Raw genomic sequence first — 27,094 nt, 5'->3', positions numbered from 1 at the left:
ATCAATTCGCCCAATAAAACCGAGAAAGAAGCTGATGTTTGAGGTTATATTTCAAGCGCTGCCTCGCGACTCATCACAGCCTTCGACTCACTTACTGCACAGAGAAGTTGCACAGAGATTTAAGGAACAGTGGTGCATTCACTGATGTGCTGTATAAAATAAAATCTGAAGTAAATAATGTAAAAGATTAACATCAGTGTCCACACTTGGAGGCAAAAGTCCTTGTAAGTGCAGTCAAAGGAAATGTGAGTCCCACGTAAAGGGCTAAAGCGCTAAGACAGTGTATGGTTTTGTTTTCCCTTTGGAGTGTAGGCTTTCCAACCAACCTCTGTTCAGCAGAAACACAAATCATATTTCATCTTAAGCGGGAACTGAGGCAATATGGTGGGGTGTTCAATTATCTGACTCAGAGAATAGATTTTGTGCTGTAGTATGGTTTAAGGGTGAGGCAGAACCTTATTCAATTCTGACCGCTGTGGGACCAGAGTGGCTAAAAATAGCCCTCATTAATTCTGCCGTTGTGATGCTGCAACAGAGTGATTTAAGGGAAACTTGCACCGTGAACACTGTAGAAGCTTTTATAACCTCTTGTTATATTAAATGCTATGGATCGACCGAAACAAACGATGCAATGCTGCAAAGAAAACAGATGCACTTTCCTTCTAGTGCCCATTTGTTGGGTTTGCCTGTGAGGCCTGACGAAACAAAGAGTGGTCGATTTTCAAATTCAAATGTCAAAGCATTAAAATAGTGGACGCCAGATGATGGGATACTAACGCTACACAGAGTAATCCCATATTAAGCGCTAAAGTCATACTTTGACTAACTAAACGAAACAGGATTTTTTGTGCGTGTGTAATTTAATAAAAATGCGATTAATACCGTAACACATGTCTTATACGAAAAGCTGCAGAAAACCGCAATTTGCCGCAAATATTTATTTTCAGATGGACTCTAACATGATCAGCGGCCTTGTTTACAGCCAAACATGGATAAGTCTCCTGCAGGAAATCAAACATTTGCTCAAAAGAGTCTTACAGGGAGTAAATCCTACTAGGACCGACACTGACAGAGCACCACGCCAGCGACGAACAAATTACTAAGTAAAAGCAAGGATTTTGGTCAGAGCGCTGGTCGAGCTGCTCTGCAGCCATGGACAGAATACTACGACGGGATCACAACTGTCTGTGGCCGCTGACAGCGAAGGAACAAAGAAGTAGAATAACATGATTGATCGCTTCAGAAATTGAAATCGATGTGCTAGGGAGTGCTGACAACTGCTAAAACTCTCGTGACTCTGAGAACATAGTCACATGCTAATGAGGGCCCGTGCCTCAGCTCGAGTCGAGGGGTCCCCTGAGGGATGAGTGACACTCTGCACATACAACATAGACAGACACTGTACTGCGGATGTGTAAAAAAAAGCAGGGGAGATGCAGCAATGCAAGAGGGACACGAAGGTCAAGAGATGAAACCCATTAAATCCAACATAAAAGTTAATCGCCAACCTCAAAAGTCATGCATTATTAAAGTCTAAACACACTTCCACTTCACTCCCCCTGTCGGTTTGTGTTGTTGCACAAGTATTTAGATAACAACGGACGCACAGAAGATCAGAGGTACTTACATCAGTTCATCCTGAGGACTAGAGAGAATATAGACAACGGCGTCTCCAGCCTCCAGCTATTCCTCTGTAGATTCAGCAGGAGATTCCTAAAGACGCACATCAGCAGCCTCAGTGCACGACCGCACCAATCAGCGCAGGGAGGGACCGGCCCCCACCTTCCCTTCTCTTTTCTTAGGTCCGAAACAGAAATTACAACCACAGGTGAGGGGTTATGAAACGCGCCCCGCGGCTACATCCTAACGCTTCCTCCGCCACGCACGGATCCGCGTCCGCTCCCAACGTCTTTATACAAAATGCATCCCTCCCTTCAACTCTTTTTTACAAGCTCGTGGGATCGAAGCAAATCCCCTCCAGCTTGGCAGAGATCTGTGCGGAATCTGCAGTTCCGCAACAGCATGGGACTCCTCCGTACTAGCGAACATCCATCCGCAGTGTAAACTGCTGTATCGGACTTAACCCTCGAGCTGCCGCGTCGAACCAGAGCACAGTCCTCCCGACTCGCAACCCTCCTGCTCAGGTGTGCTGCATTACATGCATAAATTATTCTCAACATGCTGCGAACATGCCACGGAGGCTCAGCCGTGGGTTTGATGGTCGGTACTAATCAAACACGAGGACGTAAGACTTGATGCTGTCTTTAGCTGCAGTGTAAAAATACAGACACAGCCATTAGAGCTTAGAAGCCATTTACATTCAATTTCTGCATTTCACCTTTATTCTATGACAGAGCTAAATGTTTACTCATTTACTTACTAATGAAATAAATTCACCAGCCTATAAAAGCAGCAACAAGAAAATTCTTCCTATATGTATACCATTATTGTCCAGAAAACAGAAAAAAGTAGTGCACAATTCATCTAATCACAATCACAGATATAGTCTGTGCAACCTTTTATGTTGCAGTTGGATCAAAAATCTACCAGAATGACATTAGCCTTCGCTGGCATGACAAAGTGACGATCAATCAGACGTGGACAGTGAAGTATGTGCTGTCCATGCATATAACTCATCCCTGTCAAGACCAGTTTGGAAATGGATGCCAACGAGTCAGCTGGACCTGTGTCCAAAAAACGCGACCTCTGCAGGGCTCTACGGCATTTTCTTCACACTCAAAAATCAATTATCTAGCGTGTGATTTGACAAAAGCCTGACTCTTTGAAACAAGTTGAAAGGTTTGTTGAGCAAGTTAAGTGAATATCCTTTTTTTTTTATTTTTTAAATCAACTCTAAGACTCAACTGTGAATAGTTCTGTGGAAACACTTCTAAAAATCAAATACGTATTTTGTCATTTTGCCTTTAATAAATGGTTCAAACGAGGACAGACAGATGCAGGGGTATGACATGCAGCAAAGGTCCAGCTGGGGTCAAACCGAGGCATTTTCACCCATGTGGTATGTGCCCCAACTGCCCCGCGAGGGGGTCTCCCCCTGCGAAGACATTTACGTGCGACTTTAAAGAAGCACGATCCAGCATTTGTGTTTCGCACACAATCAAGCAGCATTTAGAGGACACTGTGAGACAAGTGGTCGCCGGCGTTCATGTTTGTTTCAGCGGAGGAGTCATTTTACGCCGTCGGGACGTGCATGCTTCCTTTGCACGGCCGCACAAATGTGAGTTCACCATTCGGCAACTGCACTATGTGCAAAACACATACACGGAGACGGGTCTCGCTGTTTATGAAGAGCTGCACTATTTCCTCAGCAACAGGAAACTCATCAGAGGAAGAGTTGTTATTAAAGGATGTTGGGGTAGTCGTCCCTTTACAAAGCAGCTTTTGTTCCAGGTCACGTAGAAAAAAAAAAAAAAAAAAAAAAAAAACAGGTGAGACCACAGCAAGAGAAACATCTGTACCCTCCCAGAAGTCTACACTGGATTGAAGACTCACGTGGCAACATTTCATTGTGCACTTCATCCTACTGTATGACACGAGTGGAAGGTTACCTACATAAAGCTCAGCGCGCCATTTTGGCATCACACTATAAACCATCAACTCAACCTCATGCACTCAAACCTCTTTTACTGCCTGCCACAGACTGCTTGTTCCCCATCAAACTTCTGACATTTATTAGCCTGTTACTGCAGACCGCTGTAAGGGCATCATTTGCATACCCCATCTTTGTCCTGCTCTCTCTCTCTCTGAGCAGGTTGACACAGCAGTGACCACCGACACACTTCCAATCTAGACAAAGTAAATGACCGACTCAGCTGAGGACGGATTACAGATTTGTTTGCAAGTGTGAAAGACAAAATGTAATGTGTGTCACATTAAAAACATACAGCAAATACAGAATATGCAATGAAAAAAAATAAAGTGGGAGAAGCCACTCGTTTGTGAACCTGTAACACACAAAACGTGGCACATTCGTACAAATATTACAAATAAACATTGCTCAGACCAAACCAAGGTCCTGAGTATCATGAAAGCCACTTACCAGTCATGATAACGATCAAGTTGGACAAGCCTCTAGACACACAGTCACCGCTTGCAAAGGGGACGAGTTAAATTTACATCCCTCCCGGCACAGCCTGAGAGTGGTGACAGATTCCACACATAGCTTGCTCTCTCCACTAGCTTCTGCTTCCCAGGCTCCAAATTAATTATTTCCACATCAACCGAAAGAGGCATGTAAAGCACTGAGCTGCTAATCGCTACGAGCCAGCAGTCAGCGGTTCTACCAATGTGATGTCTTGGTTTATAATACAGTCAGAGCAGATGTGCGCTTACATGCTGTGAAATATACTCTGATTCCACTTGAGGTCAAACCTCCTTCTTTTTCTATTTTCTAAGGTTTACATGTTTGAAAACGGTTTCTACGCCCAAAAACTTTTCTTTCTTCTTGACTTATATCTTGATCTAAATGTTTATTTTGTTTAAAATACATTTCAAAGTTAAAATGATATATTTCAGGTGTCACCACGTTGGGGCAATATGACTACAGATAAAGTTCCTTAAAAAAAAAAAGAAAAGAAAAGACAAGGGCTTCTTTGTGAGATCAGCCTCACTGACAATCCATGTGACTAGTGGACATAAAACCTTTAAATATATGCATTTGTGTCGACTCCAGCCGAACAACAACAAATGAGACTTGTCAGAAATGTTTTGGGTGGACGTGAAAACCAAGACAGTGCAACAATGACTGGGTTTCTAAAGAGGAGGCGGTCTGCAGGCAAATCCTATTCAATGTGCTAAAACGTGAAGGTTCGCTGTCAACACTGTAATTATCAAGTTTTCACATTAGTGTTTGGACAGTATGATAATTAGCCGTTATAACAGCACCGGGTTGTCACAATATTGTCGCTGTCCGGTGTTGTGAGCAGGGTTTCTAGTACACATTCTTCAGACAGGACAAGAAACACGTTGCTGTGTGAGTTGGGCGCCTTGTACTGCTTTAATATAATTGTTGTTCTTTGTATTTTTGTTCCCTCATAACTCATGACGCAAATGTTATGCTGTATAAAATTAAATTACTTGAAAATAGAATGAGTGGTCAGGCTGAGGTACATATAAAAATCTATAAAAACTTCTATCTAATTAACTCATATTCAATATTTGATATATATATATATTGATTTTCCATTTTTTGGGGTGGAGGACTGTCTCATAAAATTAGTTTGCAAGCAGTTATTTATTTATCTACCCAGCAATCACAGAGCATCATTATAATTCATTTGGATGACTTGAAGCTCTAATATTCAGTCTTTTTGTGCTCTCCATCACCTCTTTCTCTTTAGTTACGTAATGCTAACTGTGTCTGTGCGTGTGCAGTGGAGCTGCTGCAGTTTGCTGTGAGTTTTTAGGGTGTTAACTTTAGAGCCGCCTGCCTCAGTAAGGATGCAAACCAGAGACAACGGCACAACGAGCTGCAATTCGCTGTGAAGCACCACCTTTCGCTTTATCCCACTATTTATCTAGATTCTAGATGTTACTTAAGACAAAAATATTGATTTTAAAGACAACTATCCAATATACACATTAAAATGCAACAGAAAAAACAGCATAATTTAAATAAAACTCAAAGATTCAATACTCACTCGGAGGGACAGTGACACAGTGTGACTTAAGTCTTTTTCCAATCTCTGCAGCTCAAGTCAGTGATCATAACCAGAGCCTGAGATTGTCCTTAACACATGGACCAGGGAATCGGCTCCTGAACTCAATCAGCCCGGTGGAAGTTATCAGTGCCCCACACAGAGCACACAAGAGGGCAGGAATGTGCTGATAAGCTGAGCCACTGACCTGCTCCCCGCCTCCTCTGCATCACAGTGATTGAAATGAGCACAACGGAGCCGGAGAAAGAAAAAAACAGCAATGATAAGGGACATTTCTATAGCATGAGGGAAAAAGGAGGTTCACGTTGAAATGTGACCCCATGAAAGACTTTGCAAGCCTCTTCAACCCGATAATTCCACGCTGCTTTCACACAGGGATTTATGGCGGAGCTGATTTATACGAGCGAGCTTCTGTACAACTGGAGCCATAACCATAACCGTCAACGTACCATTTGTCCGCACGGAGACTTACTCCACTGTGCGAACGTGGGCTTTAACGTTGTTTCTTTAAAGGATGTTTGTTAAAAGCTCGGGCGCGTAACACAGCAAAAAAACCTTTTAATGTCCACAACCACATTTATGAGCTGTCCAGAAACTCACATCGTGTCCAAAATATAGCCGGCAATTATAACAACAAGCACTTTCTACATGCAGAGAGAGGTTAACAGAAATGTTACAGTGTTTCAGGATAGTGCAGGCTAACTCATTAAATGTTTTCCTTTGTTATTCTTGTAGCACCTCCAGGCAATTACTAACTCTGAAACACATGCTGTGTACGCTAACCATACATTTAGGGTGTTTTCCAGCTTCTCTTCCCTGCACACATCATTAATCCCTTCAAAGACGAACCAGGGGCCATTCACTTTGACCAGTCTCATACTAATTAAAGTAGCCTTCATTTGGGCATAAATGTACATGCAAAAAAAAAGATTTAAAATAATGTAAATGGTTTTGTTTCTCCAGTGTGAATATTTGCACAGTAACACACTCTCATTAGTATGTCTGTTGTCACCTGCAAATGGATACGCCCCTAATTCCAAATAGCTCCTATAAATACGTGAGACAAAGCTGCAGTCAAATTTAACTTAAGTCGGCAAAATCTCAGATCCATTTCCAGCATCCTCCTAAAACCACGATGACTCAGATGACGGCTATTCCCATGACAGCTCAGGGCAACATGATTTACAGGCCAACATGTACGACTGCCCTTGAGCAGCTCAATATTTTCTTCTTCTTCGTGGGTGACAGCCTCAATCTGCCATATGGATTATTTAGAAGAAAAAAAAAAAAGAGAGAGACGAATTTAATCACACAATGAAACGTCTAATGGCCGCCACACGTAGCATGTGTGATCGGCCTCCACCACTTTATTTGACAAATCTTTCTCCTTGGCCGGCTGCATGAAACTTCATGTAACGTTACCGTCATGACGCCACGGATGACACATTTTATTCACATGGACCCAAGGGAGTCAAAGGCGGAGATGTGCAGCGATTAATCATCATACTCCCACTGAAAGTCATACGAGCCATATTCGGTGTTACAGTGTAATATCACCACAGTCGTTACATAAATATATTTTTAATTGAAAACCAAAATAAAACTGATTGGCCGACTCCCAACAACATCACAGACATATTTAACTCCTGATGTTTGGGCCACGCTTTAAGACCACGGGCAAATCTATGAGAGATACTTAGAGACATGATATGTTGAGGCCCGGATCCATTGCCAGCAGGAGACTGTATTAATTATCTCTTAAGGAGCTTCAAGAAATATTATTTTAACCTGAATCCTCAATAGCATCATTCAAGAAACTGAAACTCATGTATTTATTTTTATGTCACAGCTTTTACATGCTGTAATTTTCCACATCAGATACAAATAAACAGTGCAAACAAAAACAAAACAAGTCAATCTATGAGATGCTTAAGACTAGTTTACAGTTTCACATGTGAAAATGAGACAAGACAGGCTATTTTGAAAATGATTGATTATGGTCATCAATATTCAACAGGTGCCTTTAGCTGACGTTAGCATGTCCATCCATCTGCTGGTATGGAAATGACCACAGTGAGGTGATCCAGCAGGAGTTTATAAAGGCAACTTTGTAAAAAAAATAAACAAATAAATAAATAAATAAAAAATCATTTTGGGTTAACAAGACCTGGATGACTGAGAGAACTTCCCAGACATAGTGAGGTAATTACTAGCTTTGATGAGCAGAAGGCAGAAACACGTCCACAGCAGAGACCCTTCACACAGCTGACATGACAGTCCATCATCATGACAGCTGGTTAAACCGTAAAGACATCCGGACAGACAAGGCTGGTATTTCACTATCATCCCCCAAACTAAAGCCAGCTAACATTAGCCAACTTCACCAACAGTCCCCACTTTGTCTTCACTAACGCAACATCAAAACAAGGTGAGCCACCGATGACCCGTCATTTCACTTAGAAACCACCATGTCATATATCTGCCTGCTGACCTGGCGCTAAAGCTGCCCCCCCTTTTTACCCCTATAAGCCTGACACTTAATAAAGCGTGTACCCCTTCATACCCTCTTGGTCGAATCAGCCCCCTAGCTGGCCGACATTTTGTTCCAGCAGCTAAGCTAACGGTACCTGGATGCACTTAACAACCCGTCCGCCCTTTGACAGCTCGAGCAGAGGGCATTTTATCACTTAATGTTACCGTGTACGCGAGACCCACGACGAATGAGACGGCGGACGTCGTTACTGGTTATTTAATTTAGAAGATAACGTTAGCATGCTGGTCGGCTAGCTGAGCGCCTAGCATTTCGCCCCATGGTGCTGGTGCAGCTCGTTAGCAGCGAGCTAGCTCAGTTACCTCCTCGGCTCGTAGCCGCGGGGGGACAGACACATCCACTCGGCTCCTGCGGCTACAATGAAAACACGCTCCCGAAATTAACGCACTCGCGGATAAATGAAGAAAGCCATTCACCTTCGCGAAAGCAACGGTCCTCGCCGGGTTTGCTTGTAATAATGTCGCAAATAGAGGAAAGGTCTTCCTGGTGTGGCTCCAGAGCAGCAGCCGCCGCACTGCAATGGCAGGCAGTGGATGAAGCCTTCCTTCCTTCCCTCCTTCCTTGTCCCCCCTCTGAGCTCACACTTCGGCTGCCTTCTCCACCACGGCGACAGTGACAGGTCCGCCTGGATGAAACCATTCCGCTTTGTCCGCGGGGGGAGGAGGAGGGGGGATGCAGAGAGGCTGCCCACAGTAACAGCAGCAGCAGCAGCAGCAGCAGCAACTATCCAGCAGCAGCAGCATCAAGCGCCATTCCAGCGTGAGGACGAGCAGTCGTCGAGGAGGGAAGAAGAACACGGATGGAGCTTTATCTCTTCCCCCCGGAGCAAAGTGCCCGGTGCCCGCGACAAATGCAGAAATGGACGCGACTGTTCACTGTGTCGTTAAATTTCAATATGTATAATTATTAAGGAAAAAAATACCTACCTAAAAATATGCCCATTGACACATAGGAAATGCAATAGATAGATACACGCTTTATTCATCCCAAACTTGTATTGCGCTGACAATATGTCAGCTTATTAAATTCTCATGATTTAGACCAACTAATTTTACATTTACGGTGATGCAAATTGATTATAGGTAGATGCAAGCCTGCAAACCTCCGAGTATTATAATTTTAAAATGTCTCTCTATATATATATATATATATAAAAAAAATCACTATGCATGCATGTAACAGAATATGCCTATTTGAGACACCCTGATACTGCAGCAGAGAAAGCAGTGTGACATAATGTCGAACTTCGTGTGGTCCACTAAAAATACCCTCCTGGACCAGGTGATATGATTTCTCTCTTGCATCACCTGTGCAGCAGACCGCAACAGGTAAACTGCAGCAGTCCGAGCAGACTTGTGTGCACAGAAACTATTGTCCACGAGTAGCCTTTGCTGTTTGTTACTCCTGCAAGTTACATAAGCCCAGAGAGCTAATAAATCAGTATGATGACAGAGCTATTGACAGCGGTGTTTGTCCTCTCTCAGTGTTTAAAAATCCCAAGTATTAGCTTTATTGAAGATGTGAATAAACTATTTGTACAACACATACCAACCAAAGTGCTGCAGTATTTGCCCCGCAGTGTTCAAATCGAGATATTTTTAAATCACTGTTGCAAAGCACACACCGATACGAAGGTCCTTTTGCAAACCCTTAACGGCAATATTCAATAGACCTTCTGTTGTTATTCATCCAGAACCTCAACTCAAGAGAACATAATCTAAATGCCAATCTAAAAACAAAAACATGACACAAGGACACTCTCGTGTTAGGAGGGTCTTGATATTGATTTAACAGATTGAATTTCAAAGAAAAAAAAACTGTGGTTTGATTGATTTGGTGTCCTTGGAAACAAAGGACAAGTTGGTTTATCAATGGGTGGTATATAGGTGGTATTTATCAATGTGTGTCTACATGTATAAAGGAGGGGAGCGAAGTAAAATATGTATTCTGAGATAAAGATTCAGTGCCCTTGATGTGGGAAAGAGAGTTCTTCACATTGACGTTATACTGTTTCAAATGTAAAATACATTATCAAGGACTGTATTTAAATATCTAATTTAAGCAGCTTTTATAGGAAAAGAAGAGGCAGATTACTTAATGACATGCTGCAGAAAGCCATTTAAAATGCAGGGGATTGAATTAAAATCCACCCTACAGTCACGATGCTCAATACTCCTTCCCATGGGGCGCACAGATTTAATCAATATACAGTAGAATGTAAATTGTGCACTGCACCAAACCACACTCTTAAGACTCTATCGCATGCACTTTAGTTTCTCCGCCGGCTTTTCCACAAGTGCCTAATTCTCTGCAGCACCTTCTGTTGTGCATTTTATCACTTTGAGATTGCGTGACCGCTCATGTCACCTCTGCCTCTGGCACTAATGAGCGCAGGGGAAGATACGGGCTGAATGTAATGCCGGAGGAGCACAGAGGTCCCGCAATGTTGCTGACGTAAGGGGATTGCTGCAGACTCCATTGGAGGAGCGGGAGGAAGAGGGGGCGGGGGCATCTTGAATGGAAGAATACGAGTTGGCCAAGGTCATAAGATTTAGATAAACAAGGGCAGTCCTGTGGAGAAACAAAATATGATGAATAGCAGTCGTTAATGACGTGAATATGAAGAAAACCCAAAAGAGCCTCTGTGACTCTCCCTTGTGTTTTGCGGGCTGCCAGGGCGGTATATGTCACTGAGCATGAATGATGACTAGATGATGGCGGTTGTCATCACCTGATTTCGGCGCGCATGACGACGCTGAAAGTATTTAAGCAGAAGAAGCGTAACGGGCTACCGAACCCCGCTTCACAGGTGAAAACTTTTCCTCCTGTCTGCATCTGTGATTGAAGTCCTACTTAACGTATCCCTGTTGAAGCCCTTGAAATACCCTCTGTTGTCGCTGCGGCCGCGTTTGCATCACTGGCCACAGCAGCACAAAGGGGTTTTCACACGCCATTCAACGGAATAACGCAGCCTCTCTCTTCCATCAGCACATTTAGAGGAACACAGACGAGGACCCAAACCATGGCTGCATGGCTGCAGGAACAAATCACATGAGTGGAGAAGCAAATTAGAAATTCACAGCAGGTTGGCTTTTAGAGCGCACCGGCCCTGACGGCTGGTGAGTCACCTCTCAGCTGTACGGGTCAGGGAAAAAAAGCCTACTAAGCAAAGGTTGCCGTGGCTATCTATGAGCTCTAATGACTGCAGCTATCGGATGACGTGACAGACGTTAAACATAGCGCTGCAGCGGAGGAAAATAAATGCATTTGTCCGGCGTTGGCGTGAGAGAAAAAATCATATTGTATGACACCGTTTCTCCACAGCTGCAAGATGATACACAAAAGTTTGTGCTTCTTCTTATCCTGTTATGCAGTAGCTGATTTTACAACTTGGAGTACATCAGCGTAATCCCATAATGGAGTGAGCTGGCTACTGTACAGAGGCTTGTATTTCTGTGATTTCTGTGTTGTCCTCTGTCAGTATCACTGACCTCTAGCATGAGAAAGCAGCAAACTGACTTGACAGCCAACCCATTAATTCAAGGTTTTCGGAGCTGAAGAGAGAGAGGGAGAGAGAGGCGTTCATGATCTAGCAAGCATGCAACATCTTGTAAAGTCAGCAGTTAAAATATATCTATCAAACTGTGCTTTATAGAAGAATGAAGAGTGACCTCGGTAAAGAAGAAGAAGAAGAAGTGGGAACGTGCAGCAGTAAAATCCAGCTGAAACATGCGAGAGACAAAATGTCCACTTCTAGTCAGTGTTCTGCTGATTTTACACTTCGTGACTACGCCCGCCGTCCCGCATAACAGGATATATTTAATCTGCTGGGTGACATTTAGATTCTGCATCCAAATACAGATATCAATTATGATGATAATGATGCAGCCGGCTTTGCTGTTTGGGCTTTTGTGCAGCCCAGCTTTTATGTATGGGTCAACCGAAGCAATTAAACAACAGAATTCACAGATGAGTCACTTCGTTTCTTTGTTCCACGCTTTCCTTGCAGTTCAAATGCAATTAATATTTTATGTACTTTTGATAACATTTTTAGTTGCCAACTGGCTGCTAGGAGACGTGTTTTCAGCGCTGGCTGCTGGGTTTGCTGTAATGAAGCAGCTAAATCAGTGCAAATAACTAATCCGTCTTCAGATTGGTATCAAAACCATGTCACATCTAAAAATAAAAAATGTGATCGGAGCGTATACTCTTTTGCACGAGTGCCTTGCACTGTATCTACAGAGGACAGTGACATAATGGTGTTTAGCCACAGGCAGTAAATACGAGACAAACATCGTGTGACACTGTGAACACACGGGATGTGATTGACAATGCACAAATCTGGATTTACTGAATTCCAACAGAAAATCACAACCCCTGTGCGGGGAGGAAATCCATTTATTTTTTTCAAGATTCCCCAAATGAACCTATAATCTGTCTCATTTTCCCACCAACAGCCGAGAACTCAGACGTATCAGGTGACGCGAAAACAGCCGCACATCCCCAGGCCTGCCGGATCATGTGACAGCAGACTACCGCCGTCCAAATCCTCTCTGGATCAAACTACAGCATCATGTACACCAGCAAAGAAGCAATCACCTAAGTATGTTTATCCCAGGAGGGGAGCACCAATGCTAATAAAGATGAACAATTTCAATCAGTTAATGTGGATACATGTTACTGCAGAGAGGCGGAGAGGTTTGTAAGTAAGGCTGAGTTAGATTATTTTGGCTTCGAACAAACGCTGAGATCATAGATTGTTAACCGTGAAGCTGAATTCCTGGAGCGTGAAATAAAACCTTTTAAAGAAGCCAATTTCTTTTTAATAAAACTGTGATTCTACCGACAGCTGGAAAGATTCATTTTCTATTTTAATTAACAGAGAATACACCGTGTCTGTTTTCACATAAACTGGTTATCTGCCCAGAGGGTATCTGCTAAGACCTTCAGTTTTGCTCAAAAACACTTTATGTAGAAAACTAATTTATACACGGTGAGAACTACCACTTAATCTTAAATTAATACGGTGGCTGTCATTTTTAAAAATTTTTATTATTTTACATCAACCAGACTTTTGAATTATTTTGGATTCATACGAGGTTGCCTATTCATGGCCTCCTCCCAAGAGAGGAGGCCAGATGAGGATGAGCACGAAGCAATTAGAGGCCTTGGTGGTCCACGATCGGTGGCTCCCTTTGGACCAGGGTGAAGGGGTATTGTGTTTTGGAGGGCAGTTCATAGAGGTAACGGAGACAGGGAAGAAAAAGGGAGAAAAATTACCGGCGCTAATTTACCGCACTGCGGAAACAAGCCAGACAATACTATAAATCTCCCCTGCTTCCGCTTCAAATTAGTTTTTTATTATCACAACACCTGGTTGGCTCATTGATAAATCCAGCAACCTAAAAAAAAAATTATATCTTACTGTGCAACTAGAGCAAGGTCGCCCCTTGAGCAATATATCAAATGAGCATGGGGTCAAACTTTATATCCTCCTGGTTGGCTCCACCAACCACATGAGCATCAACAGGCATTAACAACTCATTGTCAAACCCACTGTGTTTAATCCAGGGAAGTTTTATCTTAACATTTCCAAACCTAAACCTCGAAACTCAATCTCCCAGGTTCACATCCAACCTGTCCCCTTCATGGTGTCAGCTATGCAATAATGGTGGTTTCACTGTGTTCCTGTACATTTAGGTAGTAAAACTCTGCCCTCTGCAGGACTCCAGCTGAACACTATCCGTCCGTGTCGAGCCCGACTGTGTGATGCCCTGCAAAGAGGACGTCTGTATGGAGAATTATTTATGACGGTATGAATACGAGCGTGAGGAGAGTGGGTCTGCGTGATTTCATCCCCTGCCGGGCTGACGACGCTCGCACGAGCCGACGGAGGGAGACACAAGGAGGAGTCGGGGTGGTTCACCCTACGGGTTTGCCGTGATGGGATGCTCCTGAGTCTAAACGGCATATGGTGCCTCCCCGGGCATCAACACGCGTCCTACATGTCCAGCAACACGGCAGGCAGCATGACACATACACACACATGCACACACACACACCCACCCACAGCAGACGCACAAGCTTGTAAAGACACAAAATACACACACACACTTCTCCCTTAATTCATTCTCAAACACATTGCGGGCATTTTGGCTTCATGCAGAAAATTAGTCGTTGTGTGATTAAAAAAATAAATAAATAAAAAGCACCTGTGTTTTTTTTATGTTGAGCAAAACGATATCATGCTGAGACTTCTCATAGCAGAGGAATCAGAGGGTGATTCGGTTTTCATACGTAACAGATGATGTTGCTGGATGTCAGTCATGGAATTCAATCATTATTACAATAACACTGGAGAGGAAGTGAGACAGGCGGTCAGCTACTTAGATAATTGATTAGAGAAGTCTGTTTAAAACAAAAAAAAAAGAGTCATTTTCATGTTATTAACAGTGGTCGTCTAATAACGTGCACTCAGCCTTTTCTAATATTTTACTGACTGAATTATACATCAATTATTCAAAGAAGTAATAATTAGATGATAAATAATGAAACGTACAAATGGTTCTTGAGAGACATTCTGCACAAAAATGCGTCCCTCGCTGGATACTGTGTCACATTAGAATTCAGATTTGAGGTATTACCCTGCCGAAGATAAAGCGTCAAATCCAAAGCATATTTGCTGCCTGCAAAATCTCATTTTAGCCCTTGCGATAAAACAGAAAATATGGCCTCCAGAAAACCAGCACGTGTTCATCTCATGATAATCAATCAACAGACAATGTAATCCACGGAGCACCCACAACCGTGAGCATCAAACCTCGTGATTGATTAAGTTGTCTTAGGACAACCTTCCCCAGCATTTCATTCCTCATGCTTGGCTTGCCCATCATGGCCACCATCTTGATTCCTACAAACATTACATCATCCTGCTGGTTGTCCTTCACTTGACCCTGCACTCGAATGACATGAGAATCAAGCCCTCTCTGAAAATAAGCCAAAATTACAATGAAAGCCCTGTTTTGCTGGTATTAATCGATCTAGACTGTATTTCTGGAGTGGAAAACAGGGTTTGTGACGCTGGTTTAGAGCTGCATTTCCACTAATCCCCTGCTGCGGATGGTGCTTACCGTCCAGGTCTCTCCTCTCGTCATAAATCACATGGGGAAAGTCAATAGAGTTGTTGGGATTTATGTGGTTTTGAGTCTTCCCTCTTGAGATGATTTGTTGTAGATGAGGGACACGAGCCCGACCATAAAAACAATTCAGAGGCACAAGTCATTTTCTTCAAATCGTCCACTGACAACCAAGGCCCCGGCTGTTTTGCTCTCAGCCCTATAAGGAATGAACAAGAGGCTCTTTGATCCAATTATGTTACTGAGAACGACAAGCAATCAATTTTGCGCAAATGCACGGACAGAGCTGAATAATCGTCATAAAACGCGCGACAACGAGATAATCGCAATCAAACATCGTGTCTCGTTGGGCTGTTTTTGAGAAAACAACCGAGATAAAAAAAGCAGAGCTCTGCTGCAGAGTCAACATATTGCTAAAAAAGATGTGGTGCTAAATACACACGGTGCAAAGAGCCCACAGTGACCCGCCATATGTCCTATCAGGGGACGCATGGGCAGGCCTTGCTCCTGTGCTCCTGAGTCACAGCCTCAAGACATGAACTCAACATCTGCCATCGCCTTCACGCTGCCTCTGGGATCACACATGCAACCTTGACAGACGTCACGCATGGCCAGCTCCCCCTCGGTGTGCCCCCCCACCCCCGCCCCACAACCTTCCCTCCCTCCCCTGCCAAATCACACACCCCGCCCACACGGTGCTTATCACCTAAAGGAAATAAAAAAATAAAATCATCCGTTCGACCCTTCTTACATAACAGACCTGTTTCACTTAGAGAAATTCAGCTGCTCCAATCACAGCGGCCTCCCCCCTCACCCCCTCTCCTCCTTCCAATGAGGCCTCCTACGGTGCTAGTCGTGATAAATCTCCTGCACCCGCTGCATGTGCACTGCCTCCCCCCTCCCTCCCTTCCTCTCTGTTTTCCACAGCCCTTGTGTGGTGTGTCCCACTCAGGTGCAGCCCAACACTCCCACCCCTTGTGTACCTTCATCACATGGGAGCAATCTCCCCATAACAGGCCCTGAATATGCAGATTGGTTAATTCAGCTGCAGTTGCTCTCTCTGTAAATGCATCTGCAGCACTTTCCTAAGACTGTGCAGCGAATAAATGCTTACGCTGGGTCTTTTTTGGTGCTGGTTGGGGGGGAGTGCCTCTGTCCATGGCAGATTGCAGTCAAGGATGGGATTTTAGGAGTGCAATGGGGCAAGCAGAACTAATAAGAGATTAAGACTCTGACCAACGCAAACCTCGGGGCCCAGCTGGTGACTGATCCTGATCTGTTATGGGGTAATTCATTTAACTGTGATTTTCATCTTGGCTCCTCCTGGTCCAGTTTTAGCTTCTCTGCAGATCACCTGGTTGTAGCCTCTGCAGCAAACATTCCTTTAACATTTTCCAAAACAGCTGAGAGTGCAGGAAAGGCACTGCATTAAAAAAAAACAAAAAAAAAACAGATCTTTCCCAAAATCAAGGCACATGAAACAGCAAACTCAGTTTAGGGCTCCACGGTGCACACTGCAGGACAACAAGCTGTGGCCTGTGTGCGTCTGTCAAGTCATTTTTTCCTCATTGTTAGGATGAAATAAAACACATGAGGACAGGCCTCAAGCTCGGGAACACCTCAGTATTGATGCATGAGGGTGCACACAGGAAAAAGAAGGAAAATCCATGTGAAATGTTGATCCTGACCCGTGCAAAAAAAGAGAAGGGGTGTCGCTGCTACAGTCATTTTGCAATGTGCAAATGCATCTCCACCCCAGCTGCGAAATAAAACAATACTGTGTACCCTGCTGCTTCTAAAATAGGACCGAGTGTTGTTGATGAACACAGAAAAGTAACTCCTGCTAAACACAAAGGCATCGGGTGCATTAAAGGCTGTAGTTAACCCCCCTCCCCTCCGTCTCTGTTGTGCTTTCTGCAGCCTTAGCACTAAAATCTGATTCAAGCTTTCTGTGAACAAGTGTGCTGCCTGCCAACACAAATGACAGTGGGAGTGGGCCGGGCGCCAAAGTCCTCCCCTGACTATCAAGAGAGAAAAGCAATCAAAGGAGCAATCGATATAAACAAAGTCTTAACTACTATTGATTATTTAGCTCTACGCTGATGGCCAATGATAGTTATGGACCTAAATTCATACACTCAGTTGATTAATATCTTCACTTGTCTGTTGAAACAGCTAATCAGGCAACATTTTTGTTTTAGCCAGGAACGACTGCGTATGGCCGACCGTCCCTGCGGCCGCTGTTGTGTCTGTGGCGACATTTCGGTCGGACGCAATGGAAACTGCTCCTCAGCTCGGCATCCTGCAGTCTCATCACTCACTGTAAGGCGGACCGTTACTTCCATCAGCTGCATTTCAGTTTGAACAAGTCAGCAAGTTTTCCTCTGGTGCACACGCAGCCCCGTACAAAAGAAATATACAGTGGAAAAGCCAGGAGCCCTTAGCTGAGCCCTCATCCTCCCGTGAGATACTGGCCTCTTGAGCCGTTTGAAGCGTCCTCTGAGTGGCAGGCGGTGAAGACAAACGGCCACAGGGTGGTAAGTCTCCCCCTGCGACTCACAGAGCAGGATAGGAAACAAGCGGTCACACCACACCACCTTTTCCAGGCTTAAGATTGGTATGGCTCAAAATCAAGGCCACCGCTAATCTGTCAATTACTGTCTAAAAGCCTCCAACATATCACAGGCAGGGTTACTAGACGGGAACTCAATGTTGATTTTGTAATTACTTTTCAAATGTAGGCCTTTTGTTAAATCCATTTTTTTTTTTTTTTTTGACCAACATGTGCGGCGGGAACTCTATGTGCGCTTACTGTTTTTAGACACAGTGACAGGATACAAATCATGTCAGTCTGACAGTCAGCGGGTCCACCACTCAATTAGATGGACTGCCTTTAAACTTAATGGTGTCCAGGAGACGGCTCCCACGGCGCCGACTTTAGCCGATCCCCTTACCTTTTAATCTGTCACAGAGAGCAGTTCACATTTTAAGCAGAAATTAGATTAGATGCAGGTATCCGTGTTCACCAGAAGCTACAAAACAGATCGTAGTTTTTCATTAGTCTATGATCCATGATGGCACACAACCTTTAGCGTCAGGTTGACACCAGTATTTTAAGAGCTATTAGCAATTTTTGGTTCACATCGTGAGTATTATTAGCCTAATCTGCACTTTTTTAGTGCTTAGTAGCAAATTTAGACAAGAAAACACACCCAACTGAAGACAGTGAACACACCGCGACTGTTTGACATCACTGTCATTATAAGCATGTTAGCTTGCAGCCTCACAGGGACTAATCTAATTGGAAAAATCAGCTGCAGTGACAGCAATCACAGCTAAGGAGGAGAGTCTTTACCTACAGTCTCAAATGCTGTTTCAAATAGCCTCTTTTGTTTTTTGAGCATCGAAACTCGTTCAACGCGGTTTCAAGAAGCTCAAACTGTCCATGTACCCTAGAAACAATCAAATCAGATTCTAAAAAGCCCGCATCACCACCGCCGACCGGTTCCTGTATCAATAATTCAACCAGCTCATGTTTTTTGTTGTATCCTTTAATGAAATGGAGCGTTTGAGCTGAATTCATAGTCGGGTCAGAGCTGAGCTGTCAACACAATATAATTCCCCCGAGGCCGAGGCCGAGGCCCTCCAGCAGTCTACTCTCTGGAAACAACAAGGTACAGTATGTGTGTCTAATACAACTGTGTCTGCTTTGATTTATGCACATCAGAGCGCTCCGCGTCTTCTTTTTGAATTATTGCGCCGTACGTATCAGAAAACACTTAGCAAAGAGTATTTCATGATAATTTAAGGGGACTTGAAAGATTTAACGATCCAAAATGTTTCACCTTGAGCCTTTAGGGACCATTTATAGCATTTAAAGATGGAGACACGTACGGTTTGAAAGTGAATATGGATGTGAAGATGTGTGTGTGTGTGTGAGTGTGTGTCCTATGATGCACAACTGAAATTTCTTTTCAATGACAACCAGTAATTCATTTCAAAACACATAAACTTCACATAAAATTTCCCCTGCCCCTTGACCTTTTTTTTTTTTTTTTTGATCCAGGAAAAGATTATAAAGGTTATTACGAGGAGACTGATACCACTCAAGCAGAGTGGTCATTATGAGGCTTCAACCTGCAGCTGGTTAGCTCAGTATAAATATCAGACATCAACACTGGCTCTGTCCAAGGAGAACCACATTCGGCCTTTAGAAGAAATAGAAATCACCAATAACATTTTTTATCTTGTTTAACCTGTTGTACATTCAGCCTGATGTGTAAAATCACAACATTTTCACACATTTCAAATTGCATCCTCATGCCTCTCAGTGAGGTTAAGAAACACGTGGTTTTTCATTCAGCCAATCAGAGAAGATCAAGAAAACATTCTCAGGTCAAATCAGGGTCAAATGGGGTCTTCACCTCTACATGAACACTGAGGGTAACCACTTTATTAGGTACCACGAAGAAACGTGCATGTCGACAAGCACCTGGATCAGCACTTATGTTATAATGATCTAAATACATGTTTACGTTTGTTTACCTCTTAAGGACAAGGAACTATATAGGGTTAATTCATTAATCTTGATTTTCTCTGTGAAAGTTAAAAAAAATTAAAAATTTCACAAATGTTTTTCAACGTCCTACAACGACACTCTAGGGTTGATGTTTCAATGAGCGCCCTGTAAAGGGTTTATTATCATTTCATAGCTTGTGTGGGAATGTAAAGTACCTGCAAACATGAAAGTATATTGTGTAATTTGCACTAAACAATCATTTATGAACAACAGTTCTTTGTAAAGGTTGTTAATAATTAACAAATTTACCCGGGGGTGATATGTCTCATGCCGTTTTTTTGTTTTCTTTTAACTTTGGACGTCCTAATGGCATTAGGCAATGTTGTTTACCTCATGGGTAATAATTAATAGGTAATGTATGTTCGACAACACTGAGATACAATTAGTGTTTTTGGTGACACACCAAAGAAATACAGTGATCAAACCTTTGTTGTGTCATGCTTGTTAGGTCTGTGGTCACCTGAAACAGTGTGTTAATACGTTGCGTTTCAGTCATGTACTTACATTGGAGTCAAGCAGATCAATGCTGTCCAGACTCTTGCTCCTGTGAATGCGTCCCTTGATGCGGCGGAGTGATGGCTTACCCTGACCGGTGCTCGCCGAGGAGGCTGCTGTGGTGGAGCCAGCGGTTGGGCTGGGATGTATCCTGAGGTCAGCACAGAGGGAGCAAGAGGAAGAGGAGGAGGAGGAGGAGGAGGACAGAGAGAGAAAGAAAAAAAAACAAAAGCACTACGTCAGGGGCAAGTAAGTACACATCAAGCGTGGTCGTATCACAGCAGTGCCACAGGCAGGGCTGGTGAAGAAGGCGAGGAAGAACACTGTGGTCACTTTTGTGTTCTTCAAAAGGCCACACCTCCCCGTCGGACACAATGGCATTTACCGAGATCTATAATTGGATATAATTTCACAAAGTGCTTGTAGGAAAAAGCCTGTCCAAGCTCAGGAAGCGCCACAGGATCAAACACTGAACGCAGCTCTGTGGGCCACAGCAGACAAACTGTAGCTGGGTCATGGTGAGATGTGGGGAGGAGGCACACTTGGCTGACCTATCACCGGTCCTCTCAGGAAATGTTGCACCCTTCAAAAATGACACACTTAAGCATCGCTGTTGGAACCCCGCTGACCACAATAAGACCCACTGCCCGTCGTTTCCTTCGCGTTCCCCGCGTTCATTCCGTAATTGCCGTGCCGCAAAATTAATAGACCACATGAGGGTTAATGAATGTGAACTGAGCTGAGAATTTATCAATCTAACGGGGTTCCTGAGCAGCCGCGTCTACAGTATATGACGTTTCTAAACGGACTTCTATTATATAATGGTGCAAACCTTCAATAACGGCTTTTATTCGTAGTGATACATTCACAAGGCCAGCTTTAGGCTTCCCAACTTGTGAGGAAAAATATCTCTGGCAGGCGTTCGCCTTTTAGTGGAACTGCAGATCTCGAATCTATAAATAATCACTTGAGGACATGTCACTTTCCGAACCATTAAGCCAAGAGTTCTAAGTGTTAATAACGATTATTTCGGATGTTATGTTACAGAGACGGTGGCGTGTCTCCCTATTTTTCTTGGGTTGTCTTCTCCTCCTTCTTCTCTTTCTACACTAATGTGTAATGCAGATAACTTTAAATATAATTACATGTACAGCGGACCCTGTTACCACAATATTTACTACATTAATAACTGATTTGTCTGTCTTTTTTAAAAAAATTTTTACAATGAAACATCAACTATTTCTGCATATCATATCACTTGGAGCTTGAGGTCAAAGAAAGAAATTTATAACAAGTCATCTAAAATTACAAAATAGACAATAATTCTTTCCCTATTACCGTCTTATTTTATTGTAGAATAGATATAATGAGCCGCTGCTACACAATTTAAGCTCTTCTCTTCTCTCAGTCACTCCTAATGGGAATTTAGCTGATGAAATATTCAATGAGGAAAAAATCCTGCGCGACTCGGAGACAGTAGATATCCGTTAGCCTGTTCGGCAGCAGGCTCGATGAGCTCCCGAGGTTCGGAGGCTCAGCGAGGGGGGGGGAATTACAAGAGAAAGGGACGCACAAATGTGAGAGGAAAGTGAACATCACATTCCACTTTCTATCTGCATCAATTCCATAGTTGTTGCCCGGGGTGCTTACGAGCTGGAAATGCAGGGTAAAAGCATTCAACGGTGCACGCAGTCGATTACAGACGACCCCAGATTGTTCACATAAACAATACAGCAAACATGACTAATGAGAAAAGCTGCTTGGACTCTTCCGCGGGCCACGGCGCAGCCCTGCGTATTCAGAGGCTCATTTCTTGGATGTTGAATCTGAAGTGGATTTCAGCCAAGACACTTCAGGCCACAAAGGCACAATGTGACATAGTGCCAGCGACTGTGCCGACTCAGATATAATGTGCAGTGAATTATTTCTTCTTCTCTGACAAATGCGCAGGTGTAATGCACTTCGCCGGAGAGGTGAGGTGATACATAAAAGAGTGAGATTTAATGTTAAAGTCTCCTTTTCACTTATCATGTTTATGGGCGCCGTTTAAAGTATACATGGACGAATGGGGTTTGGCTTGTAGCGCCCTTAAATAATTGCCAAAGCTATGGAAAGTCAAAAGACCGTTTAAGAACTTTAGAGCACGCACTCGTGAGGGAAACGCAGCTTTTTAGTTTTTGAGTGGCTGCCTCCTGATAGACGGCAGGTGTTGCCTCACATGAGCCTGGCAGAGGGCGCTGAGCGTCGTGTCATTCACTGTTGGCCAGATGTGGTAAAATGACCAACTGACCCCTGGTGTTTTTCATGCGTGCATAAGTGGCCTGTTAGTTAGCAGACTTAAATTCAGTGATTTGTGTGCCATGAAAACGTCCTCTGTGACTTTATTGCAAAAACGTTTATAGAGAAGATCGATACCACTACGTGTACGTTCAACAAATAAACATAGTTTAGCCTGGAAGAAGTGCTAGAAGCAGAGAGGACATATTTAATAATCTATCTAATAGTGAAACACATGCACAAAAAAAAAGGGCCACTAATGTTTCTGATTGACACTTTTCACTTCACGCTTCTGCATCAACATTTAATGTGTTCATAGGTGAACAGCTTTTTAATTCCCAGACTTTGTGATGGGCCGTGGAGTGATGGTTAGAGAAGCAGCTTTGGGACCAGGATGTCCCCGGTTTGATCCCCGTTATGGCTGAGGTGACTCGAGCAAAAACCTAAAAGCCCCGGAACTGCTCCCCGGGCGCCTTGCAAGCGTCCTCAGCTCAACGGATTAAATGCCGAGGACCAATTCCTTCTATGTGTGTTCGTCTATGCGTGGTAAATAAAGATTTATTTTTTATTTGACCTTGATTCAATATTTCCAGGCTTTATGCTAAGATTAGCTAACACGCTGCAGCTGCACGCTACACATTGTATCACGCGCACAGGCCTGAGACAGACATCAGCCTCCACTTTACCCAAATGTTGAAACGTGTCTTAAATTATTGATTTATCTATTTATCTGTTCTCTACCTGAGCTGGTTCGAATAACAAAGAAAAGACACTATATTCGAATAGCAACGTCAGTGCAGAGGATTTGGTGTCTTTGTCAATGACGGGCTAAATACGTCCCTCGGTCCTTTATGTGCACTTTTGTTTCAGCAAACACGTCGAGTGAATGAGTGGCATGTTCACAAAACAACAAATGTCTGCTTGGTCTATGATATCACGAGTGTAATGGAGTCTATGCAGCTTCAGTGAACAAAGAGACCCCGCCTCCAAAGTTAATGGAACAAGAACAATGCCAGGGCCACCAATAACAGAGTGTGGTGGTGTCATTCACAGATAAGGTCACGCAGGTGTCCGGCGCTATAGCGAAGCGTGGATGGGGGAAAACACACACACACACGCACATTAATCAGCTGCAGGACTTTATACTGTCACTCTGTTCCCTCTCACTCAGTCTGCCTCGAGGAGCCATCAGGTGCGATTAGTTCAAGCAATAACGGCTAGTGCTTAATCAGCAGGTCAATAGGCAATGTTATGCTTCATTCCTCCCGTCTTTGCCAGCGCTAATATAACACTTTACAAGAGGAGCAATTCCGACTATTGTCTGCTACACACACCAAGAAACAATAAAAAAAAAAAAGATAACGGCGCGCACACACCGACTGTAACGCAATTATCGTCAGCTAATTCAAACGTAAACCTAAATGGTTTTCGCTGTGCGCTTTTGTTTTGCGTGAAAGGGCGCAGGTAAAAATAAGATGAAGCGGTTACATAAACACAATAGACTTGTTGTACCACGCCTGCAGGCTTGCAACAGAGTGTAAAGTTCATTAAGTCAGGTTAATGCTAATCTTTGTCTGTGCGCAAGAAAGGACTGGGTTTCTAAGGCTGGAGGCAAGAGGAACATCTGTTTGCAAAGACTACTCCTAATTTAGGCTGCTGCTGCTTCTCCTGCTGCATCTCCTGCTGCTGCTGCTGCTGCTATTCAGCTTTTATCAAAGGCAAGCGGAGCTGTGCCTCGTCTAACCGAGCACCAAGAGTGCACATGGCACACGCAGCTCCACGGTGTTCGGGCGGAGCGGTGTGTAATCTCACCACCGCACACTGGGACATCAGCACAGGACGGGAAGCTGCTCTGGCCGTTTGATCAGAAATGGGACAGAATTAACGCTGCAATTACGAAAAGGGCAGCCGAAAAAAAGAAAAGAGACAAAAGGGGGGGAGGGAGCCGGTTCTTCGTACTTTTTGTTTTTGTCCAAATGGTGAACAGCAGAAATATGATAAATGTTGCACTTGTTAATTCTGTCAGATGCTATGTTTGCAGGCTGCCCTGCCAATTCATTAGGTACACTAGTAAATACATTCTACGGAAAGAGTCCTGCTCTAAATCTCCCTTCATGAGGGTTCAAATATTCAGTTTATGTTGAAACAGCATCAGTAAGGTGGCGATTCAACCCCCTGATCATTGTGGAGGATGTAGATTGTGTAGTTTAACTGGACAGAATTAAACACAGAAGTGTTTCTGTCATTCAGTCCAACCCACTGATAAAAATAACAGAATCATGTGTCTGTACAACACAACTGTGCACAGCCTCCAAAATGAAAATGCATTTGAATCAACAGCTTGTTGAATACCGTAGCCTTCATGAAGGTTTCGTTCACATTTATATGAGAATGCATTTATTACCAGTGTACCTAATGAATGTGTATACTGCATGTATATAAACACCTAAGGTGATTTAGAGGGTTTACTAATTATTATTATTATTGATTAGACATTTTTAGAACAGATATTGTTTTAAATGGTCTTAACAAGGTTGGGAACACTCTCTTAACTTATAAGAAAGAGAAAAACAGAAAATCCTCACATACACCTTCAGTTTCGAGCAGAAACTGACACCAGTGCCGTGACATATGGTATATTTCCTGCATTTTCCAGTATGGAGTGTTAATGAGTACAGAAGAGTATTGATCTCAGAGGTCACTTTAATCAACCTATCAGCATTTGAAGAAAAAGGTTAAAACCAACACAATCTCTTTCTCTTTGCACTTTGCAAAAAAGGGACGAGGGAGAATATTTCCCATAATAATGCAAGGTGTTATGTAAGTGTGTGAGTTACAAATTACAAATACCATACGCCTATAAAATAAACATGCATTTGTGTGTCCGTGTTGGACTAGATCAAACGTAATGAATGTTTCATTGTGGGTTTGTGGCTGTGATGTTAAAACACGCCCAAGACTCATGTATTTGTTCAGATATTTAGGACACGACGCGCACAAAACAACCCGACGAGTTCCAGTTTTAACTAAATGTTCTCAAAACCCGCATCAGCCAAACAAGGACCCTGCTCGTTACATCGCATTACACGTCGTGATTTGACAAAGAAAAATACGCAGCGTATACACTGCTGGCGGGATTTGTCACATTTTCCCGTGCACTATAGAGCATCACAGTCACTGCAAGGAGGCACCGCATAGGGGTCGCAGAATCATTGGTTGATTGGACATTTTTATTATATTTTTATTAAAATTTTCTCTCACAAATTTAAATTTCTTTAAATGCACATTAACATAAATCCAATATACTTAAGTAAAGGGATAAGGGATAGCTTAATACTGAATGCAAAATAATAATGATAATAATAATGTACATTTATAAATAACACTAGGCTGAGTTTAATATAGAACACATATAGTAGGTAGGGGGTCCCTACTTAATCTCTTCATCAGTTTGGGGTCCTTGGCCTGAAAAACATTGAAGACCCCTGCTATAGAGAATGATGGATGGAGAAGTAAGTGTAATAACTATACATCGGATTCATACAAAATACAATCATTGTTGCGCAACAAGCAGTTTAACTAGTACTTTCGAGGTTACTACTCCTACACTGTGCCTGCAACAACTGTTCTTTTATTTGTGAATTCAGGAGCGATGGGGATATTAATCTCAGATGGTGCAATTCATGCAGTTTTAAATATCACTACGTTATGTAACATTAGATAAACCACATAACCAACTAACATTTTTACACATAACATTACATATTATATTATATATTATTATATTATTATGTTTTTTAAATACATCCTATCGAGATCTTATATCCAGATGTGTTTTCTCACCTTTCTTCCGACCTAAGGGCTTCTATTTGATCAAATTGCTAATTTAGTGAATTAGCAATAACATGGGTCAGTACATATAAGTGACGGGATTTATTCGCGGTGAAATTAGTAACTTTTGACAAAGGCTGATTATTGTTCCATGCTAAAGAGGCTTACGTGCAGATTCGTTTGAATCTCCTAGACTACAATGTGAGAAAAACAAATGTGCAGTGAATACATTTCTAACATGGTAAAAAACTGAAAAACACGCTCGTAACACAGTATAATGGAAAGTGCAAAACACACCAGCAAGACTTTCAAAACGATAATTTGTAATAAAACCTAGGTGAAGTAAAATAAGTGGTGTGGCACTTTAAATAGTGAATGATGAAAAATGTTCAGACAACAGCAGCAGATCTAATTCAAAATGCATTGGCCGGGTTTTGCCTAGTGTCTCTGTGAGGACACATGATAAGAGCTCGGAAATCGTCCTCCACCTCACCCGTGGTTATTGCTTTCACCCCATCTATAAAAAAAAATATTTAAACGAGTTTGC

The 27,094-nt window shown here is 43.0% G+C and overlaps 1 protein-coding gene across 16 annotated transcripts in view; it reads right to left on the bottom strand.

Annotated features, from left to right (window-relative positions):
* The window catches only part of tjp1b (tight junction protein 1b), a 59,573-nt gene that overhangs the window by 22,786 nt on the left and 9,693 nt on the right, over positions 1-27,094 (bottom strand). For 13 of the 16 annotated variants that reach the window (XM_047597149.1, XM_047597153.1, XM_047597154.1 and 10 more), the window contains one exon: positions 20,449-20,590. In XM_047597149.1, coding sequence (XP_047453105.1) covers positions 20,449-20,590 — 142 coding nt within the window. Of the gene's footprint in view, positions 1-1,627; positions 2,032-5,660; positions 5,893-8,645; positions 9,654-20,448; positions 20,591-27,094 lie in introns of those variants that run through there. The other 3 variants (XM_047597160.1, XM_047597162.1, XM_047597161.1) reach the window with 3 other exon arrangements.

Source organism: Mugil cephalus, chromosome 10 (genome assembly GCF_022458985.1).
Source record: "Mugil cephalus isolate CIBA_MC_2020 chromosome 10, CIBA_Mcephalus_1.1, whole genome shotgun sequence".
In the NCBI taxonomy this organism is placed as follows: domain Eukaryota; kingdom Metazoa; phylum Chordata; class Actinopteri; order Mugiliformes; family Mugilidae; genus Mugil; species Mugil cephalus.
The sequence above is the reverse complement of the archived record's forward strand: the minus strand, read 5'-3'. Positions and strand labels throughout refer to the sequence as shown.